General features: G+C 35.7%; 3 protein-coding genes across 3 annotated transcripts; all 3 read left to right on the top strand.

The window, feature by feature from the left end:
- The first annotated feature begins 613 nt into the window (after nucleotides 1–613).
- Nucleotides 614–3,661, top strand: LOC132191793 (Haloacid dehalogenase-like hydrolase (HAD) superfamily protein). Its single transcript, XM_059606892.2, has 9 exons — nucleotides 614–737; nucleotides 1,849–1,922; nucleotides 2,007–2,072; nucleotides 2,168–2,265; nucleotides 2,358–2,395; nucleotides 2,484–2,571; nucleotides 2,663–2,992; nucleotides 3,222–3,287; nucleotides 3,385–3,661. The coding sequence occupies exons 2-9, from the start codon at nucleotides 1,862–1,864 to the stop codon at nucleotides 3,538–3,540; spliced, it is 903 nt and encodes a 300-aa protein (XP_059462875.2). The 5' UTR covers nucleotides 614–737; nucleotides 1,849–1,861; the 3' UTR covers nucleotides 3,541–3,661.
- Nucleotides 3,662–8,022: 4,361 nt separating this feature from the next.
- On the top strand, nucleotides 8,023–11,665 carry LOC132161911 (uncharacterized protein At5g02240). Its single transcript, XM_059572132.2, has 7 exons — nucleotides 8,023–8,446; nucleotides 9,166–9,437; nucleotides 9,529–9,565; nucleotides 9,653–9,750; nucleotides 9,892–9,953; nucleotides 11,123–11,246; nucleotides 11,345–11,665. Exons 1-7 carry the CDS (start codon nucleotides 8,200–8,202, stop codon nucleotides 11,462–11,464), a joined length of 960 nt encoding a protein of 319 aa, XP_059428115.2. The 5' UTR covers nucleotides 8,023–8,199; the 3' UTR covers nucleotides 11,465–11,665.
- Nucleotides 11,666–12,363: 698 nt separating this feature from the next.
- LOC132161831 (membrane protein insertion efficiency factor) lies at nucleotides 12,364–13,293 on the top strand. The gene is made up of 3 exons (XM_059572029.2): nucleotides 12,364–12,650; nucleotides 12,718–12,858; nucleotides 13,043–13,293. Exons 1-3 carry the CDS (start codon nucleotides 12,392–12,394, stop codon nucleotides 13,099–13,101), a joined length of 459 nt encoding a protein of 152 aa, XP_059428012.2. The 5' UTR covers nucleotides 12,364–12,391; the 3' UTR covers nucleotides 13,102–13,293.
- The last annotated feature ends 3,811 nt before the right edge of the window (nucleotides 13,294–17,104 follow it).

Raw genomic sequence — 17,104 nt, 5'->3', positions numbered from 1 at the left:
TTTTGAATTATACCGCGGATGGATCTTATATTTATATGAACTGTCTCATATATACTACTCAAATTATTAGCACTTTTGACAAAATAAAATTACTAAAAAATCTCCATAACCATCAAAGGGAGCCCAACTTTATCTTTCAAACAGACTCCTCCATTTTCTCACTCAACCCCATATTATTCGATGGATGTACACCACACCCACACGCATATACCTCCTCTAATCCCTTCATGCTTAATTCCAAATACGTATACTTCTAATACTAATCAATTTGGTCGTGCCCAATTTTAGGAGCCAACCCCTAGAGGGGTAGTTCCGGAATAATGAAAGAAAAGATGGACCGGACAATTGCGTTAAGGCCAGAAAACAAAAATCTGGGACCTTCGGATTTTAGACTAACGAGGTGGTTTGGCCGGGCAAAATTGGAATTGTTCACAAAAGTACACGGGATTTTACTTCTGGCCCTTTGAAAACAGTGACCTTCCTGTTGCCTTCCGGTCGTTTTCTTAATCATTTTTGTTTTGAATTAATTAAACGTGTTTAATGCAACTATCTAAATTTATTAATTTTAAACCAAAGAGGCCTTGACGAGAGGCAACGGTTTGTGCCTATTTAAACCCCACCTCTCCCCCTCTTCCTCCTCCCCCCTCTTCCTCCTTCATTGTGCACCTGCTCTTTGCATTTCTCTCACAAATATACCCACTTTACCTTTTTTTCTTTCTTTGCCCATTTCCAGTTTGGTAAGTCCTTCTTTTGGCTCCCTTACGTTTTTCTTTTCTTGCATTTTTGGTTTCCTCTAGCATTTCAGTTTCCATTATGATAATGCTTCGAAGCTTATCCATTTTGGTGTTCTGGGTGTTTGGGGTTCGATTACTGCTTATTTTATTTGGTGTGTTGGGTTCAGTTTTTGGGTTCTTTGAATTCTTTAGCAATGAATGGTTTGTCTAGAAAATGTTGTCTTCTCCTGAATTCAGACTCAAGTTTTTTTTTTTTGTGTGTGTGTGTGTGTACTTTTGGTTTGAGAGTTTTATGTTTTTTGTGTAACTCTTCCAATACCAAAGCTTTCGACTTTCGCTGTTGTTGGTTTATGTCTCAAATTGAGAAGTCAAAAGGTTTATTTTTTTATTTGCTTTATAAATGAACCCCTTTTAACCCACTCAATGTATTCAATTCTTTTTCTTTTGTTAATTTTGAGGCTTGAAAGTGATATTGTGATTTATGCATTGATAGCCATGTTTTGTTCAAATTATTTTTCTTAAATTTCTATACTTTCTATTTTTGTTCTACATACATCACGCCAATGGAGTCTCGCAGATGAAAGTGGTGAAGTTTTTCTATTATTCAATGTATAATAATCCCCTTTTAGTTAGGCTGGAAAAGTTTGTATCTTTTGAGTGGTATTTGATTCTTAAAGTTATAACACACTGTGGAAAGGGTTTTCTAAATCACATGAACTTTGATTAAAGAACTCTGATGATCCTCATATGCCTTTGTCTTTGTTAGGCGGAGTTAAAATCTGTTGCCAGCTAGTTGTCTAATAATGGAAACTTTTGAGCTTTTACGTGTTTATTTGGGTTTCCCAACCTCATAAAGTCCCTGGTCCACCTGTTCTTGATTCAATATCTAGTAGTGGTTGTAAATTGTCCATTCAGAAACTGAAAAAAGCCTTATTCTAAAATAGAACCTCTTTCTTTCTTCCTATGTTGGTAATCTGAGTCAATAGGTGCTTTAATTATTTGGAATCCATGAAAGATTGTCGTTTGAGACTCAAAATAAATATGCATATAAACTTTGGTGGGTTTAAGTTATCGTGGAGCTTAGTGTTCACATATTTTCGTTCTTTGCTTAAAGGTTTCTGAACAAAATGGTGTTCGAGGACCTATACATGCAAGGTCAGAGGCCCAAATATGACTGCCTTCTGTTTGGTAAGCCATTTTTTTCAACACATTTCGCTTGCTGATCTGAATTGTCTCAGGGAATGATTCTAACTATATGTTTGGACCTTGCAGATCTGGATGATACTCTGTATCCTCTTAGTTCCGGTCTTGCCACATCATGCCGCACGAATATAGAAGGTAAGTTCCTGTGGTTGTTAATGCCTTAGATTTCTCTATTATGCAGCCAATTCTGCAGTTCTTATATGTATTTATGGATGATGCCCTTGTTGTAGATTATATGGTCGAAAAGCTTGGCATAGATAAGAGCAAAATCCATGACTTATGCAACCTTCTGTACAAAAACTATGGAACAACAATGGCTGGTCTTAGGGTATGGTTTTGACTTATTTACTTATTTATTTGTTTTGCTGGTAAAATGGGAGCACATAACTAAATGATATTTCATATGATTGTCCTTTGCAGGCAATTGGCTATGACTTTGACTATGATGAATACCACAGGTATGGAATTTCCTCTCTGTTCATCTATTTCACTATGCTGGTGTGCCTTCAATTAAAGGTATTGACCTTTCACTTTCATGTGCAACAGTTTTGTTCATGGGAGATTACCGTATGAGAACTTGAAACCCGACCCCGTTTTGAGAAGTCTTTTGCTGAATCTGCCTTACCGTAGAGTTGTAAGTAACTGATTTTTATCAAATGGATGGTGCTAAAGGCCATGGTGTGATGAGTGTGTTCTTATGCTCTTTCTTTCTGTTCTGCAAATAGATCTTCACAAACGCAGACAAGGTCCATGCTGCCAAAGTGCTTAGCAAGCTTGGATTGGAAGACTGTTTTGAGGGGATTGTCTGCTTTGAGACCCTCAATCCAACTCACAAGAGCACTGTTTCTGATGATGAAGATGACATTGAGTTTGCGGGGTCACGCACTTTTGCTGCTACCAACAATGGCAGTAGCCCTGAAATATTTGACATCATTGGGCATTTTGCTCAGCCTATCGTCGGTTTAGGGTTGCCAAAGTCACCCATTGTCTGCAAACCATCAGAAGCAGCCATAGAACAGGCTCTCAAAGTAGCCAACATAGATCCTCAGAGAACTGTAAGCAGATTCTGTCTTTTGTTTTTTCTTCTCAAAACAAAAACATTAACAAACAATTCAAACACAAAACACCCCAAAAATTACAATAACGGTTTAACTTTTATGTCACATCATAACTCTTTTTCAAATTAAAAAAAAAAAACACCATTCAAAACATGTTAACAAACAAAGGCCTAGTATCAACTTTTGATTTTCTTTCTGTTTACCATTTATGTTCTTGCTCTTTCAGTTGTTCTTTGAGGATAGTGTCCGAAACATACAAGCTGGAAAACGTGTGGGTCTTCAGACTGTCTTGGTAAGTTATTGGAATATTTTGTACCATATGAAAAATGGATCATTGGTTGCTAAAACTAAGGCATGGATATCCTATTGTGGCTCTTCTACTACTGCAGATTGGCACTTCCCTGAGAGTTAAAGGTGCAGATTACGCGTTAGAAAGCATTCACAACATTAGGGAAGCAATACCGGAGCTGTGGGAGGCTGACAGGAAATCAGAAGTTGCTGCTTACTCTGGCAATGTTGCAGTGGAGACTTCTGTGACAGCCTAATTGTTACAGAAGAATTCATGTCTTAGCATCCCCATTCCCAATCTCATTGTCCATATTGATGTAGGCGCTTCTTTGTGATTAATTATTTATCCCAAAAATCGTCCTTTTCATTTGGCTACAACTTAGTGTTAACTCCTCTTTTATTGGAGATCCTTTTCATTGGAGTCATAGTCAAAATCAATCAAAGAATGGAGGGTTGGAGTGTCATGCTAATCCTTGTCAATTTTTAAAGAATGTGTAACCCACACGACAATCTCACGATACTGACATGATACTGTTAATCTGACTTTAAATAAACCCTTATTAAAAGAAAAAAGAAAAAGAAAAATCAAAGGATTATCTCACCATGTTAATATGATCGTGCCTTGGGCTGTAAATAAACCAGTCTGTTCAACAACTCGCTCAGTTTAACTTGATTTGAACTTGAGCTTTGATACTGTACAATTTCGCTTGTTACTATAAAAACTCGCTCGATTAATAAATGATACATACTCAGCTCATTCAAGAAAACTCGATAAGGGATTACGAGCTCAGCTCGTTTAAAGCTCAACCAGTTTGTTTGTCCGACTCATTAGCTCGTTTATATATATATATATATATATATATATATATATATATATATGTTAGTAATTAAGTAATATGTGTAATATAAATTACTTAATATTTATATTTATATTATAGATAAAGGTTTAGGGGTTCTTTTAAAATTCGAGTTTGAACTCTGCTCTGATCATACATTAAAGAATTTAATAGCTTAGTTCGAGCTCGAATTGAGTCCAGCCCAGCTCGAGTTGAGTCCGGTCCGGTTCGAATAGTATTCTCAACGAATTCGAGCTTGCCCGAATTTTAAATGAGCCGAGCTTGAACAACATTTCATAACTCGGCTCAAATAAGCATCTTCATAAATGAGCCAGTCTTGAAATCCTAAAGCTCAACTCGGTTCGGCTCGATTACAGCCCTAATCGTGCCAATCAGTTCTTAGATCATTTTTTGTTAAAAAAAATATATATATATGATTAAAACTGTCAAGTCTACATGGTGAGATAGTGTGAAATGGAAGTGTAATTTCTCACATTTCTCACATTTAAAATAATATATATATAAGACCAGGTTTAACTTGACCGGTATTCATATGAAAGAGATTACATCATTGATGAAATATACGCCAAATTTGTTGCGAATTTGATGCAGTAAAAGTAGGAGGAATACGACTTTGTTTAATCATTTTATTATAAGAGATTACAGGTGTAGAACGTCTATTCATAAGCAACATGTAATCATAAATCCATGGTTGCCGTGTCGTGTTAATCGTGTCTAATATTTAATATATAATTTGACTATTATTCATATGAAATAAATGCGTGAGTGTATCATTGCTGAGATAGTGAGATACATACCGAATCAAAACACTAGAATTGTTTTTAATCATTATATTTCCTAGATGACAAGGTGTATAGAAAACTAGAACTCGTATGGCAATGCTTCTTAGGATGAGAAATACTATATGTTACATTTTTTATTTTATGTCTGGAATCAGTACTGATGTGATAGTTTTAACTAATTATTAATTTTTTTTAACAATAACTTATTCAAGTGTTGGTCGGGATTGCCACTTAGCACTTTAAAATAGTTGTGAGATAAAATATAGTTTCTAACATTATTATTTTAGAATAGCTTTGTAAAAAAAAACATTAACAATAACACTAAAAATTACTTTTACATTTATGCATTTCATAACCAAAAAGCAAAAAATCACAATTTAAAAAGTGTTGTCAAGCGAAATAAAGGCTTGTATCATGTGTTATACTATCTGTGCACAAAACACAAGTTGGAGGTGTCACATTAGTAATTGGGGATGCGTGACAAGTTCAGCTCGCTTCATGTACAAATACAACACATTATCCAAAATTAGATTAAAATAATATAGTAATGTTATTCTTCACACCAATTGACGAGATGTGTTTTAATTGAATTTTTTTTTTTTTTAAGTGTTTGACATAAATAAATAAATCAATGCAAAGAGTAGTCTTAATCAAAATAATATCATTATGCAAGAAGGATCTAGAATAACAAAAGAGATAACCATTCGATTAATTGCTCAACCACTAAAATTTAATGACCTTCAATGCTAAGAGAAATTTGACTAAAACACTTGGCCATGGGATTAGGATCATTTTCGGTTCTTTTAGACGGGAGAGGAGACGCTTCTTTATAACATGAGGGCTAATTTATTCAAACAAAAAAATAAAATTACAATTTTACTCTCATATTATAAGGAACAGGCTCCTCTCTAGATCAAAAGAACTTGAGCGAGTCCGGGTCCATTTTGAGCAATATCCTGAGGAATAAGCACGTGACATCTCAAAGAGTTCGAGTAAAGAAATTTATGTAAAAATGCTATATGCATTAGGTGATTGGAAGTGTAAAACTAACCATCAAAAAATTTGATGAAAGATTGTTTGCATGGATCAAAACTGGTAAAACAGTCAGTCAAACAAAATTAAAAGATGGAAAAGATCGAGTAAAATTTGATCAAAATTATAATAGCATTAGGGGTAATGCTAGAAGTGGATTTTTATCCTTATTTTATCCTTACAAAATGATGTGATTTTTAAAATTACTATTAAATTTAAAATGATTATTATTAGATTTTAAAAAGTTACATTATTTTTTGTGGGATAAAAAGAAGAAAAAAAATTCTAGTTTTAGCATTAATATATATATATATATAACAAATCCAAAAGCAGTAATGAATCTTAATTATTTGTTGCTATTTATATATTTGGAAATCTTTAGGGGAAGAGGGGCAAACCCATAGAAATTTTGGAATTTAGGCTTAAAAATCTTTTATTTTTTGCAAGAACTTTGGAGGGAGGGGGCAAATTTTTGGTGGGCGATGATCCCAATAGCCCCTATCTCTTCGTCATGGATCCGGCTTACATTCTGTTATTAAAATAACAACATATGGAATAGACATAATTAGAATATGGAAAAAAAAAAAAAAAAAAACCCCTCGAGTTCTTTCTCTAGCCCCCTCCCCTCTTTGCTAGGGTTTCATCTTTAGCAGCCGTCGGAGGGGGAGAACATTTCCCTCCGGCCCTCCGCCCTCCTCCCCTCTCCCTCTTCTGCCCCCTCCCTTCCTTCTCATTGCCCTCTTTTGCTTAGCGAGCTGATGCCCCTAGCTCTTTAGGTGATTTTTTTTCCTTTCCCTTCCTCCCCACCTCTTCTCCCTCCTTTGGTCCCTAGTTGTTTTTGTTTCTTTCTGTATTTGTTTTTGTTGTTTTTTCTGCTTGTTTAGGTACACTTTGTAGGTGATACTCTTGGGGTTTCACTCAAACTTTCACCTCCATTTGAGTAAGCTGCCCACCGTCCTCTGCTGGGACTTTTCTCGCACCCCCACCGCAATGAGCTTTCAACGCCCCTTCTGTTTTCAGTTTCCAACGAGCGCGTGATCGGCTCTTCTTTTCTACTGCTGTCATCCTCTTGGTGTGCTTTTTATGTTGTTTATTTCCTTGTAATTTTCTCTGGCTTTCATTTTTTTTGTTCTTTCTGTCTTATTTTGTTTTCCTATAATCGTTTTTGTTTTTGCTTGAAATAATGCTTGATCCTCTCTCTCAATCTGCCCGCCTGATGCCCTTCTAGTTTGTTGCTTTGGTCCAGACCTTTAGGTTGTGGATGTAAATGTTATCTTGGCTTTCGAGTTGAGGAGGATGAGCTTTGGCTTGGGGTTCTCTACCTTCAGCGCTAAGGAATAAGAGCTACCTATGCATTGATTTGAATCTGTTTGGCGTAGATTTGCTGTTTAATTTGAAAATTAGTCATAGGTTAGCGGATTTTGTTTGAATCTAGAATGTAATACGTAATCTTTGACGCTTGTAACCTCGTAGCTTTGACTATGGTTACTTCAGAGCTTTTGCTTTGTGTTATTTGAGCTTTAAGCTCATTTATAAAAAATTAAAAAAATAAAATAAAAAATAAGAGCATGTATGTTGTAGTCTAAGCAACGGTTAAAATTAAATCTCAAAGTTGACTTACTTTTAACTTTTAATAGGAGAGAAAATAAAGAGAAATTTTGAGAGATTTAATCTTAACCGTTGCTTAGACTACAACATAATAACAGCATATAAGTTGGATACCTTGGCCATTGTTTTGTCACTTATGGGCCTTGAAATGACGGCCAATAAGGATGACCAGAGAGCAAGGGCTGGAACTCTGGGCCGAAGCTCTCTACATTTTTTTTTTTTATTTTTAATAATTTTTTTTTTTTTGTGCTAGAGTATCCTTTATTTCCAAAATTCAAATATTCAATTTCTATTTAAAAATATTACAATTTGAAGAAAAATATCATAAGATAATTAAACCATAGTTACATAAAATATAAATTTTTAATTCATAAATTGATAATTTTTCCATTTATTTATAAAATTATTCTGAATTTTTAGAACAAAGAGTCTGAAAGAGATAGCCAAGAGAAGAGCGTGCAATCACGCACCTGTACTGAACCCAAAGAAGATAAGGTAAGATAAAACGAAAGAGAATTCGAAGCCAACGGCAAAGCTCTCCGGAAGAGCAATCTATACGTCGACAAGTTTCTGATTATCTCACCGACGGCAGTATGCGTGGCAGCAGTGCATCCAGCCACTGCTAGTCTTTTGCTCTATGGCCATCCTTACACGTGTCTCATTGGGCTTCTCTACAACTACTTTCTCAAGCTACGGTCACTGTCATAAATACAGCTCGCTGTCAACAGGCGTTCCAGAAACTTCGACGCTCTCTTCTCGTCATTTCCCTTCGTGTTCCCCCTTTCTTCATAAAAGGGGTTTTAGAGGAGTTCGGGTGGTATCTGCAGCAATGGCGGATCTGCGTCGAAGCACGGTCCTTGTTACGGGAGCTGGTGGCAGGACAGGTGCTCCCTCTCTCTCTCTCTCTGTTTTATTCGTTTGTTTGTTTGTTTGTTGTGTTATTCTATTTTGTGTTTGTTAGCCGACAGAAAATGCTCTGTGGGATATGGGATTCTATAATTTCCTGGTTCTAACATATGACGCTTTAGATTTAAGTGGGCGCGATTTATATTATTTTTAATTGGAATTTCGAGGGATATTAGATTGAATAGCTTCCCAAAAAAGAAACTCAAATTGGACGTCCAAAGTAAACAGGCCATTACTATGATTGTCTTATCCCATTTGTTCATATAGAGCGGGGCTTTCAATGAGATACGAGTCCCTTCCATTGAATTTTAGTGGGTCTTTTCTTTTATGATCGTTAGTTGCTGTGAATTTCTATAACCTTGTGTACTTAAATTGTATAGCATGAAATTGATTGTTTAGTTTTGCGTTTTTAAAAAATTACGATTTGAAAACACAAACCAGGAGATGCTGCGATTTTAAAGGCCAAGCTACGTCTTTTCTAAAAATTACGTTTTCAAAAGTCACTTTTTTTAAATCGTGCCTTTTGAAATTGCAAACTCAAAAGAACCCTTAATCAAGAAGTTCAATGGTTTTTTTTTTTTTTTTTTCACTTTATATCTTCAGTAGCAATGTAGACGAAAAAGTGTGTACCTCAGTCTTGCTTTTCTTGAGGAAGAGTTTCTAATTAACATGGTTTTTTGTTGGGTGACTTTGGCAGGCCAAATAGTTTATAGGAAATTAAAGGAGAGGTCAGAGCAGTATGTTGCAAGAGGTCTTGTCAGAACAGAAGAGAGCAAGGGGAAAATTGGAGGAGCAGATGATGTTTTTGTTGGGGATATAAGGGATATCAACAGCATAGTTCCTGCAATCGAAGGTATTGATGCTCTTGTGATTCTCACAAGTGCTGTGCCGAAGATGAAACCCGGGTCTGACCCGTCCCAAGGTGGAAGGCCCGAGTTCTGTTTTGATGATGGAGCATATCCTGAACAGGTGATTACTACATTTGCTGATCATTGGAAGGTGCTGTGTTTTTTCTTTTCTTTTTTCCTTGTAATAATGATGTAACTTTTTTGCTTCTTAGGTTGATTGGATTGGGCAGAAAAATCAAATAGATGCTGGTATAGCATTTGCTTTCCTCTTTTTCACTTAGTCGGATTATGTTTATAGAGTTTTTGTTTTTCTGAGTTTTATGATCTATGTTGCAGCTAAGGCTGCGGGAGTGAAGCAAGTTGTGTTGGTTGGTTCTATGGGTGGAACAGACCTAAATCATCCCTTGAACAGCTTGGGTAACGGCAATATATTGGTTCGTGATCCTTTTATATACTAATATTTAATTGCTTCTTTTCTTATATTTTCTCTTTTGTTTAAATAGTTATTTTTTTTTTCTCTGTTAATAGTAACATAATGCTAGGCAAAGCACTTCATCTTGTTTACTATGTTACAGGTATGGAAGAGAAAGGCTGAGCAGTATTTGGCTGACTCTGGTGTTCCATACACAATCATCAGGTATACCTGTTTATTTAGCAATTTTTTCCCATTGCATGTAGGCAAAGTACACTTGGAATACTCCCATTTTCGTAGTAATTTGATCTATTATGCCTTGCGGTTCTTCTTCACCCCCGCCCCCCCCCCCCCCCCCCCCCCCCCCCCTCCCTAAATAATAATAACAAAATAGTGAAAAGATGTCACAAGAGGACTACCTTTATGTACATATATCTATCACATGCTCAGTGACCTGTCTTTTCCTTCCAAAGAATTTCACCAATAGCCAATCTCTATTCACTTTTGCCCTTTTAGCCTTATTATTTTCTCTTGAGACCGTTGGTTTACTTCCATTGTAGTATGTTTGGGGGTGTATCCTCCTCTATACCAATTATTATATTGTGTTTGATTCTCCAGTGCTAGGAGCTCAGAAATTGAACTATTTTTTCGGTCAATTTGATGACCCGAGTCTTTATCCAAGTTTCATTTCATTTGCTTCTCAACTCCAGCTGAAAAATTCCAGTTGCTCAAAGTCTTTCTCCTAACCTGTCATCTAGGCCTTTCTGAGTTCTGTTGCAAGCTCCTGCCTAGGTTCCTCTTTTTTCCATCTAAAGTTCCATTGTTATCTTCTATCGCTTGGATGGTTCCTTTAGGGATCCTTTTCTATCTAACAGTTCCCTTCTTGGCACAACCAGCATCATTGTGGCCAAATTTGCATCATTAGAAGCTCAAGCTAGCTTCCATTCACTAGGCATTTCTGCATTTGATCACCACCATATCAGATTGTTGTACACCCACTCCTGTCTGGCTGCAGCCTTTAGATATTTTTCAATTCATTGTGACAGAAAAACAATTTGACATACATGTATATGTACATATATATATATATATATATATATATATATACATGTGTGTGTGACATATATATGTGTGTTTATTATTATTTTTTAGAACAGTCTGGGCATACTAATCAAAAACATATATATGTGTGGGTGTGTGTGTATTTCAAGTCTTCATCAAGTAGCAGTTAAAGGTTTCCAAAAGGTCAAATTTAATCTTTGAACTTTATTCAAACAAACCAGATACTCTTCCATGATTTAGTACTGCAATAAGTAATTTTGGAAATTCGTCGCCATGTTATTATGCTGTTGTCACTTGCCAATTGGCATTGACCATCTTTCTGGTTGAGTTAGGGCTGGAGGCCTGCAAGATAAAGAAGGAGGTGTCCGCGAATTGCTTATTGGAAAGGATGATGAGCTTCTTAAGACGGACACGAGAACCATTTCCAGGCCTGATGTTGCAGAAGTCTGCCTTCAGGTATGGTTTACAGGAGCTGTGCTTCCTGCAAATATGTGGGGTTTTCATATTCTTTGTACTCTACTAAGCAGATCATTGTGTTTCTTTCTTCTCAACAGGCACTCCAGTTTGAAGAGGCCAAATTCAAGGCGTTTGATTTGGCGTCGAAGCCGGAGGGAGCCGGTACACCAACAAAGGATTTTAAGGCTCTGTTTTCCCAAATCACTACCCGTTTCTGAGTTTTTGTGGCCATCAATCTTGGTGTAGGAGAATGCCTTCAACTTTTCAAGTTTTAGTTCAAAAACATTGTTATTCAACATCATAACTGGCCATGTTGAAGATAACCAAATCTATTTGGAGACTAATTAGCATTATATATGACCGCGATGGTCTTAGCCTGCCCACTAAAACAGGCATCAATAACAAGTATGCACTTTATTCTCATGAAAATTGTGCCGTTTATATTAACTGCTAAAATCACAAGGAGAGACACAGAAAGAATCTTGTAATGTACCCATGAGCACAATTTCTTGTAAAATGCCATAAGCGCAACAGTACCGCTTTAAATCCTTGATTTCCATAATTTTATCCTTTTTTAAACTCTATGGATTTTCATGAATAAACATTTTCTCCATCAAAAGTCCCGGCCAAAAAAGAAAAGAGAAGTTAATATTTCATAACTCTTAAGCCCTTTTAAGTGTGCTTGGTTTAGTGGTTTTATGAAGTGTGATTTGAAAAATTAGAGATTTTAAAATGTAAATAATGAAAACACAATTTGTAAAGAAGGGGTTAAGCGTTTGCAGATGAATTGACTTTTTAGAATGACACTGTAATTTTGCAGATCAAAAATACAATTTTAAATCAAATTGCAGAAAATATATTATTTAAAAGTGTGTTTATAAAAAAAAAATTATAATTTGAATACAAAAAAATATCTGCATTTTTAAATCACAAGTAAGAAGTTGGGTTTTAAAAAATGCATGCTTTTAAATAGTAAACTGCAATTTCAGAGGCTAAATTGTGATTTTATTAAAAGATTAACTAGGTTTTTAAAATCTATTTTTAAATAGCTATTTTTAAAAAAGTGTACTTAGCCTAAAAGAACAAAAACATAAAATAAAACAAAACAAAACACAGACCTCGTTTGGCTGTAACGGCACAGCGATATGGCGGTTGTTCTCTCCCTTGGCAGCCATAAACCTTTCCCTGCCGTGGCTCACTCCCAATCCCCCAATTTCAAACCCCTCAATACGAAGCATATTTCCAGCTATTTCGCTCCCATCAACAAATCTTCGCGCCGCCGATACCCAATCTTCAATAAATTGAACAAACAACACCCAAATCCAGAGCACGCGCAAAAAGAAGATAAGGAAGTCGACAATCTGGGAGTTCAAGCTGCACTCTCTACGCTCAGATTTTACAAAAGTGAGTCTTTTTACTCATATCCCCTCAATTCCCAACTTGTTGCTAAAACTTTGTGTTGATTAAGCAGGGGAGATCTCACCGCTGTTGCCCAACAGTTGTCGGTACGTTCCAACGTGTAGCGAGTACTCCATGGAAGCTTACAAGAAGTATGGAGTTGTTAAGGGCACTGTGTTAACTGCTTGGCGTCTATGTCGTTGCAATCCCCTAGGTATTTATCAACCCATTTCTCCATGTTTGTTTCTCGAGAAAAGAGAAAAAAAAAAAAAAAATCATGTATTATATAAAAAGATATGTTGTCTATGACATGGCAAAATCATAACCATACAATTTGAAAACAATAATTGGGAAATGCTAGAGGAGCTTGATCCTGAATTTTTCTAGCACTTTATCAGGTGGTTCTGGATTTGATCCCCCGCGGTGGTTTGATGAGAGAAGTGTACCTAAAGATTGATGAGACAAGTGTACACCCAAATGCAATTGCTGCTAATGAATTTTGGTACCAAGTACATAAAGATGGTGAATTTCAGTTTTATAAACACTAGAGGGATTTGATGTTGAAGGTAAGAAACAGAAATTGGTGTGTATATGAAGCTTGTGAACATCTTATTTATATTGCATAGAAAGAAAAAGATTGTTTTTTTTTTTTTTTTTTTTCATATGTTGGGTGTTATTTGCTTGATTGGACAAGTTCTTGAAGTTTTGTTCTTTTAGCTGTCTTCCCAAACATCTTCAAAATTTTCAGTTGGGGGAGCTTGAGAATGAGAAGATGTATAAAAACAGCTCCCATGTTGATCATGTTTAGAGGCGGTTACCAACCGTCCTCACCACCGGTTAGCGATCATTTATATGCCCCAGCGGTACGGCGGTAACTATATGTCAAATATGAACTTTGGGGTATTTTTCGGACCTATTTTAATTTTTTTTTTTGGATTGTTTTAAACCTGTTTTAGTGTTTTTTTATTATTAAAAAAGAAAGATTTTGTTCTAAATTGGGGTGCTTTTTAGCGGTGCGTGGCTGGCCGGCGGTGGCACGGGGAACGCGTGAAGGGTGTGTTGTGTTTTTGTTATTGTATTTTCGTTGTTTTTAAATAAGAATGTATTCTTTCTAAATATGCTTTTAGTAACGATCTATGAGATGGAGTTTTATTCTTTAGGTTTTGTTTTCACAAATCCTTAAGAATAATGAAATTAATTTTTAGTCGGCCTTCTGTAGCCTTTTGTTTTTTTATTGTTCTTTTTTTGGGAGTAAACCATAGGCTGGTAACGGATGAGTTATCAAGTATAAAGAATAATTGTTACTATGGTAAAGGCAGCGAAGAGGATTGCGATTGATAAAGCACTAGTAGCGGAGATAAAAAAAAAAAAAAAAAAAAAAAAGCCAAGGAATCAAGGACTCGGTAGAGGATAGAGATGTGATTCGCCGAAATTTGCTGTAGATCTGAAACTTATTCAGACAGTGACTTTTCATAAATATTGTTTTATAATAGTTTGAGACGCTATTGTTTATGTCTATCTTTGGCATTATACGGAGCATTTTGCCAAATTTGATTGTCATATCAATGAAGAGATAATTTGTTCAAAAAAAAATTTAAACTTCACAACATAAAGCACTATAAAGCTACAACTTCAAAAAAAAAGTGACCATATTCTCGTTGATGAAATTTCAAGCCAAACGGACCAATTAGGGATATAATGAAATGAATAGAGATGAATTGATCAAATAGTATATATATATGCTCTACATATTGACTATTATATGTTACGAGTGTTATTCAGAGTTTACTCAAACAAAGACCCTGAGGCAAATGTGGAATTGATGCAATAAAATCCAAAACATTACAAATTCTACTTCGTCATACAGCATCATGCCTAATAAAATGCATGCAACACGCCATATCATTAGAATCCATTCCAATAATAAAATGCATGCAAACACACGACAATCAATCCAAAACATTACAAATTCAAAACATAAAATTAGTCTAAATATAACACATTCAAAAGTGGATGTTGCTGGCAACGGATTTAGGGCACAGCTTGAAGCAAAATCAGCACTCCTACAAGTACAAATCATGAAATCAATTAAAAGTAAAATATAATGACATTTGTATTGTAAGTAAGATATGATAACATAAAAAAATAACTACCTTCATTACTAAGAAACTTCTAGGCAAGAGACTACTCACTCCATGAATCAGTATCTGAAGGTTGAGTTTGAGATTCATCTATAATAGAAAAAAACTTGAGTTAAATGAAAAAAGAAAGGAAATAAAAGATCTCGAGTTAAATGAATAATGAATAACTAATGAAAAGTAAGTTTCAACTAATTTATAAACACTTAACCTTCCTCATCGTAGCTTTCCACAAATTCCTCCAACTCCCAAATGTCAATTGGGTTGTTCCTTAACCAATTTTGTGTGCAAATTAAGGCTTCAACGGCAAGTGGAGACAATGAACTCTTAAAGGGATTCAATACACGCCCTTCGGTGTTAAAGGCGGACTCGGAGGAAACAGTGGAAATGGGGATAGCCAATACATCACGGGCTATCTCTGCAAGGATAGGATATTTGGGTGCATTAATCTTCCACCAAGCTAAAACATCAAATTTCTTTGTTATTGGTTCACACCCATCCAATAAATACCTATCCACCTCCGACCTACACTCTAAATCATTCTCTTCTACAAGGTGTTGGTAAAACAATGAATTAAGTTGATCTATAGCATCTTCTGTGTCATCATCAACAACATTCAAGAAAGTAGCATTTAAACTTCTTCTAGCCACATTAAAGTGAGATACCACACCCTCATGAAACTTACTATATTGCTCGATCAAACGTTTCAAAAGGCTTCTCACCTTTGTCTCTATTTGATCCGCCAACTCCGGCCCATTGCATCTTTTTAACCAAAACATCAAACCTTTCATCTTGTAGCGCGGGTCAACAACAAAAGCAACATATAACATCAAGTTAATTTTATCCATTTTCCCCCAATACTTCTCATACTTATGTCTTATATTAATACCCATGGTACTCATGATAGGATCAGAACTTAAACACCTATTATTCAAGGTGTCTTGAATAATACAAAGAACCATGAAATAACAATTGGAGGTGACATAAGTTGAACCAGAAATGTTCAATGTGGCATCATAAAAAGTTTTCAAAAACTTCACGAATACCCTAACATTTTCCCAATCAAGAAATCCAGGAACAACTAAATGATTATCCTCCTCCCCCATTAGTTCAAATGCTCTTTGGTACTTTTCAGCAATACTTAGCATTAAGTATGTCCAATTCCATCTAGTGGGAACATCTAAACACAATATCTTCTGACACTGAATATTTTCCCGCTCTATACACTCCTTAAACTTTTCCATCATCACCGGTGAAGACCTCACATATCTCACTGCATTCCTAACATTACAAATAGCATCATTTACGTCTTTTAAACCATCATTTACAACAAGATTCAAAATATGGGCAACGCACCGCATGTGAAGAAACTCACCTCTCAAAACAGTAAAATTCTTATCTTTCATCCTCCCTTTCATATATTCAATACACACATCATTAGAGGAGGCATTATCAACGGTAATCGTGAAAATACTATCAATTCCCCACTCTAGCAATAAAGTCTCCAACACTCTTCCAATGGTCTCTCCCTTATGATTGGGAACTAGGCAAAACTTGAGGATTTTCTTATGCATTATCCAATCACAATCTATGAAATGAGCGGTAACACACATGTAATTCAAATTTTCCAAGGATGTCCACGTATCGGTAGTGAGGCAAACCCTTTGACCATTCAACAAAGCCTTCAACTTAAGCTTCTCTTCCATGTATAATTTTATGCAATCTCTTTGTATGGTAACACGACATGGTATTTTGAACCTATATTCCAATCCATTCACAAGTTCTTTAAACCCTTTAGTCTCCACGTGCCTAAAAGGAAGCCCGCTTTCGATTAAATACCGAACAATCAAGTCCCTTAGTTTGTCCTCCTCCATAGGAACATGGGCAAAGCTACTTATAGACATCATATTCACAAGTTCTTTAAACCCTTTAGTCTCCACATGGCTAAAAGGAAGCCCACTTACGATTATATACCGAGCAATCAAGTCCCTTAGTTTGTCCTCCTCCATAGGAACAGGGGCAAAGCTACTTGTAGACATCATACCAATTGTACCACTAAAAGCGTCTTCCATCTGTTATGAAATAAATAATAAATTGTATTTAAATGCTGGCAGGAAAAATTAAATAACCAACAGCAATCACAAGGTTGAAAGGAAAGCAAAACTCACAAAGTCACAATACTAAAAGTCTAAAACATAAAAAAGTAATGCAGGCAAGGAATGTAAATAAGCCCATGCAAAACAGAGTTCTAGAATAGGCCTTCATTGTCGACTACTGCTTGGCACCATTCAAAAACAAATAATAAAATGAAAACAAACAAAA

Source organism: Corylus avellana, chromosome 10 (assembly GCF_965113065.1).
Source record: "Corylus avellana chromosome 10, dhCorAvel1.hap1.2, whole genome shotgun sequence".
Classification (NCBI taxonomy): Eukaryota; Viridiplantae; Streptophyta; class Magnoliopsida; order Fagales; family Betulaceae; genus Corylus; species Corylus avellana.
This window is presented reverse-complemented; position numbering and strand designations above follow the sequence as displayed.

Coding starts and splice junctions, on each gene's coding strand:
- LOC132191793 (XM_059606892.2), top strand. CDS start 1,862: ATGGTGTTCGAGGACCTATACATGCAAGGTCAGAGGCCCAAATATGAC. Junction 2,073..2,167: donor ATGCCGCACGAATATAGAAG/GTAAGTTCCTGT, acceptor CCCTTGTTGTAG/ATTATATGGTCGAAAAGCTT. Junction 2,993..3,221: donor ACATAGATCCTCAGAGAACT/GTAAGCAGATTC, acceptor TTGCTCTTTCAG/TTGTTCTTTGAGGATAGTGT.
- LOC132161911 (XM_059572132.2), top strand. CDS start 8,200: ATGGCCATCCTTACACGTGTCTCATTGGGCTTCTCTACAACTACTTTC. Junction 9,566..9,652: donor GAAAAATCAAATAGATGCTG/GTATAGCATTTG, acceptor TCTATGTTGCAG/CTAAGGCTGCGGGAGTGAAG. Junction 11,247..11,344: donor TTGCAGAAGTCTGCCTTCAG/GTATGGTTTACA, acceptor TCTTCTCAACAG/GCACTCCAGTTTGAAGAGGC.
- LOC132161831 (XM_059572029.2), top strand. CDS start 12,392: ATGGCGGTTGTTCTCTCCCTTGGCAGCCATAAACCTTTCCCTGCCGTG. Junction 12,651..12,717: donor TACGCTCAGATTTTACAAAA/GTGAGTCTTTTT, acceptor TTGATTAAGCAG/GGGAGATCTCACCGCTGTTG. Junction 12,859..13,042: donor ATGTCGTTGCAATCCCCTAG/GTATTTATCAAC, acceptor GCACTTTATCAG/GTGGTTCTGGATTTGATCCC.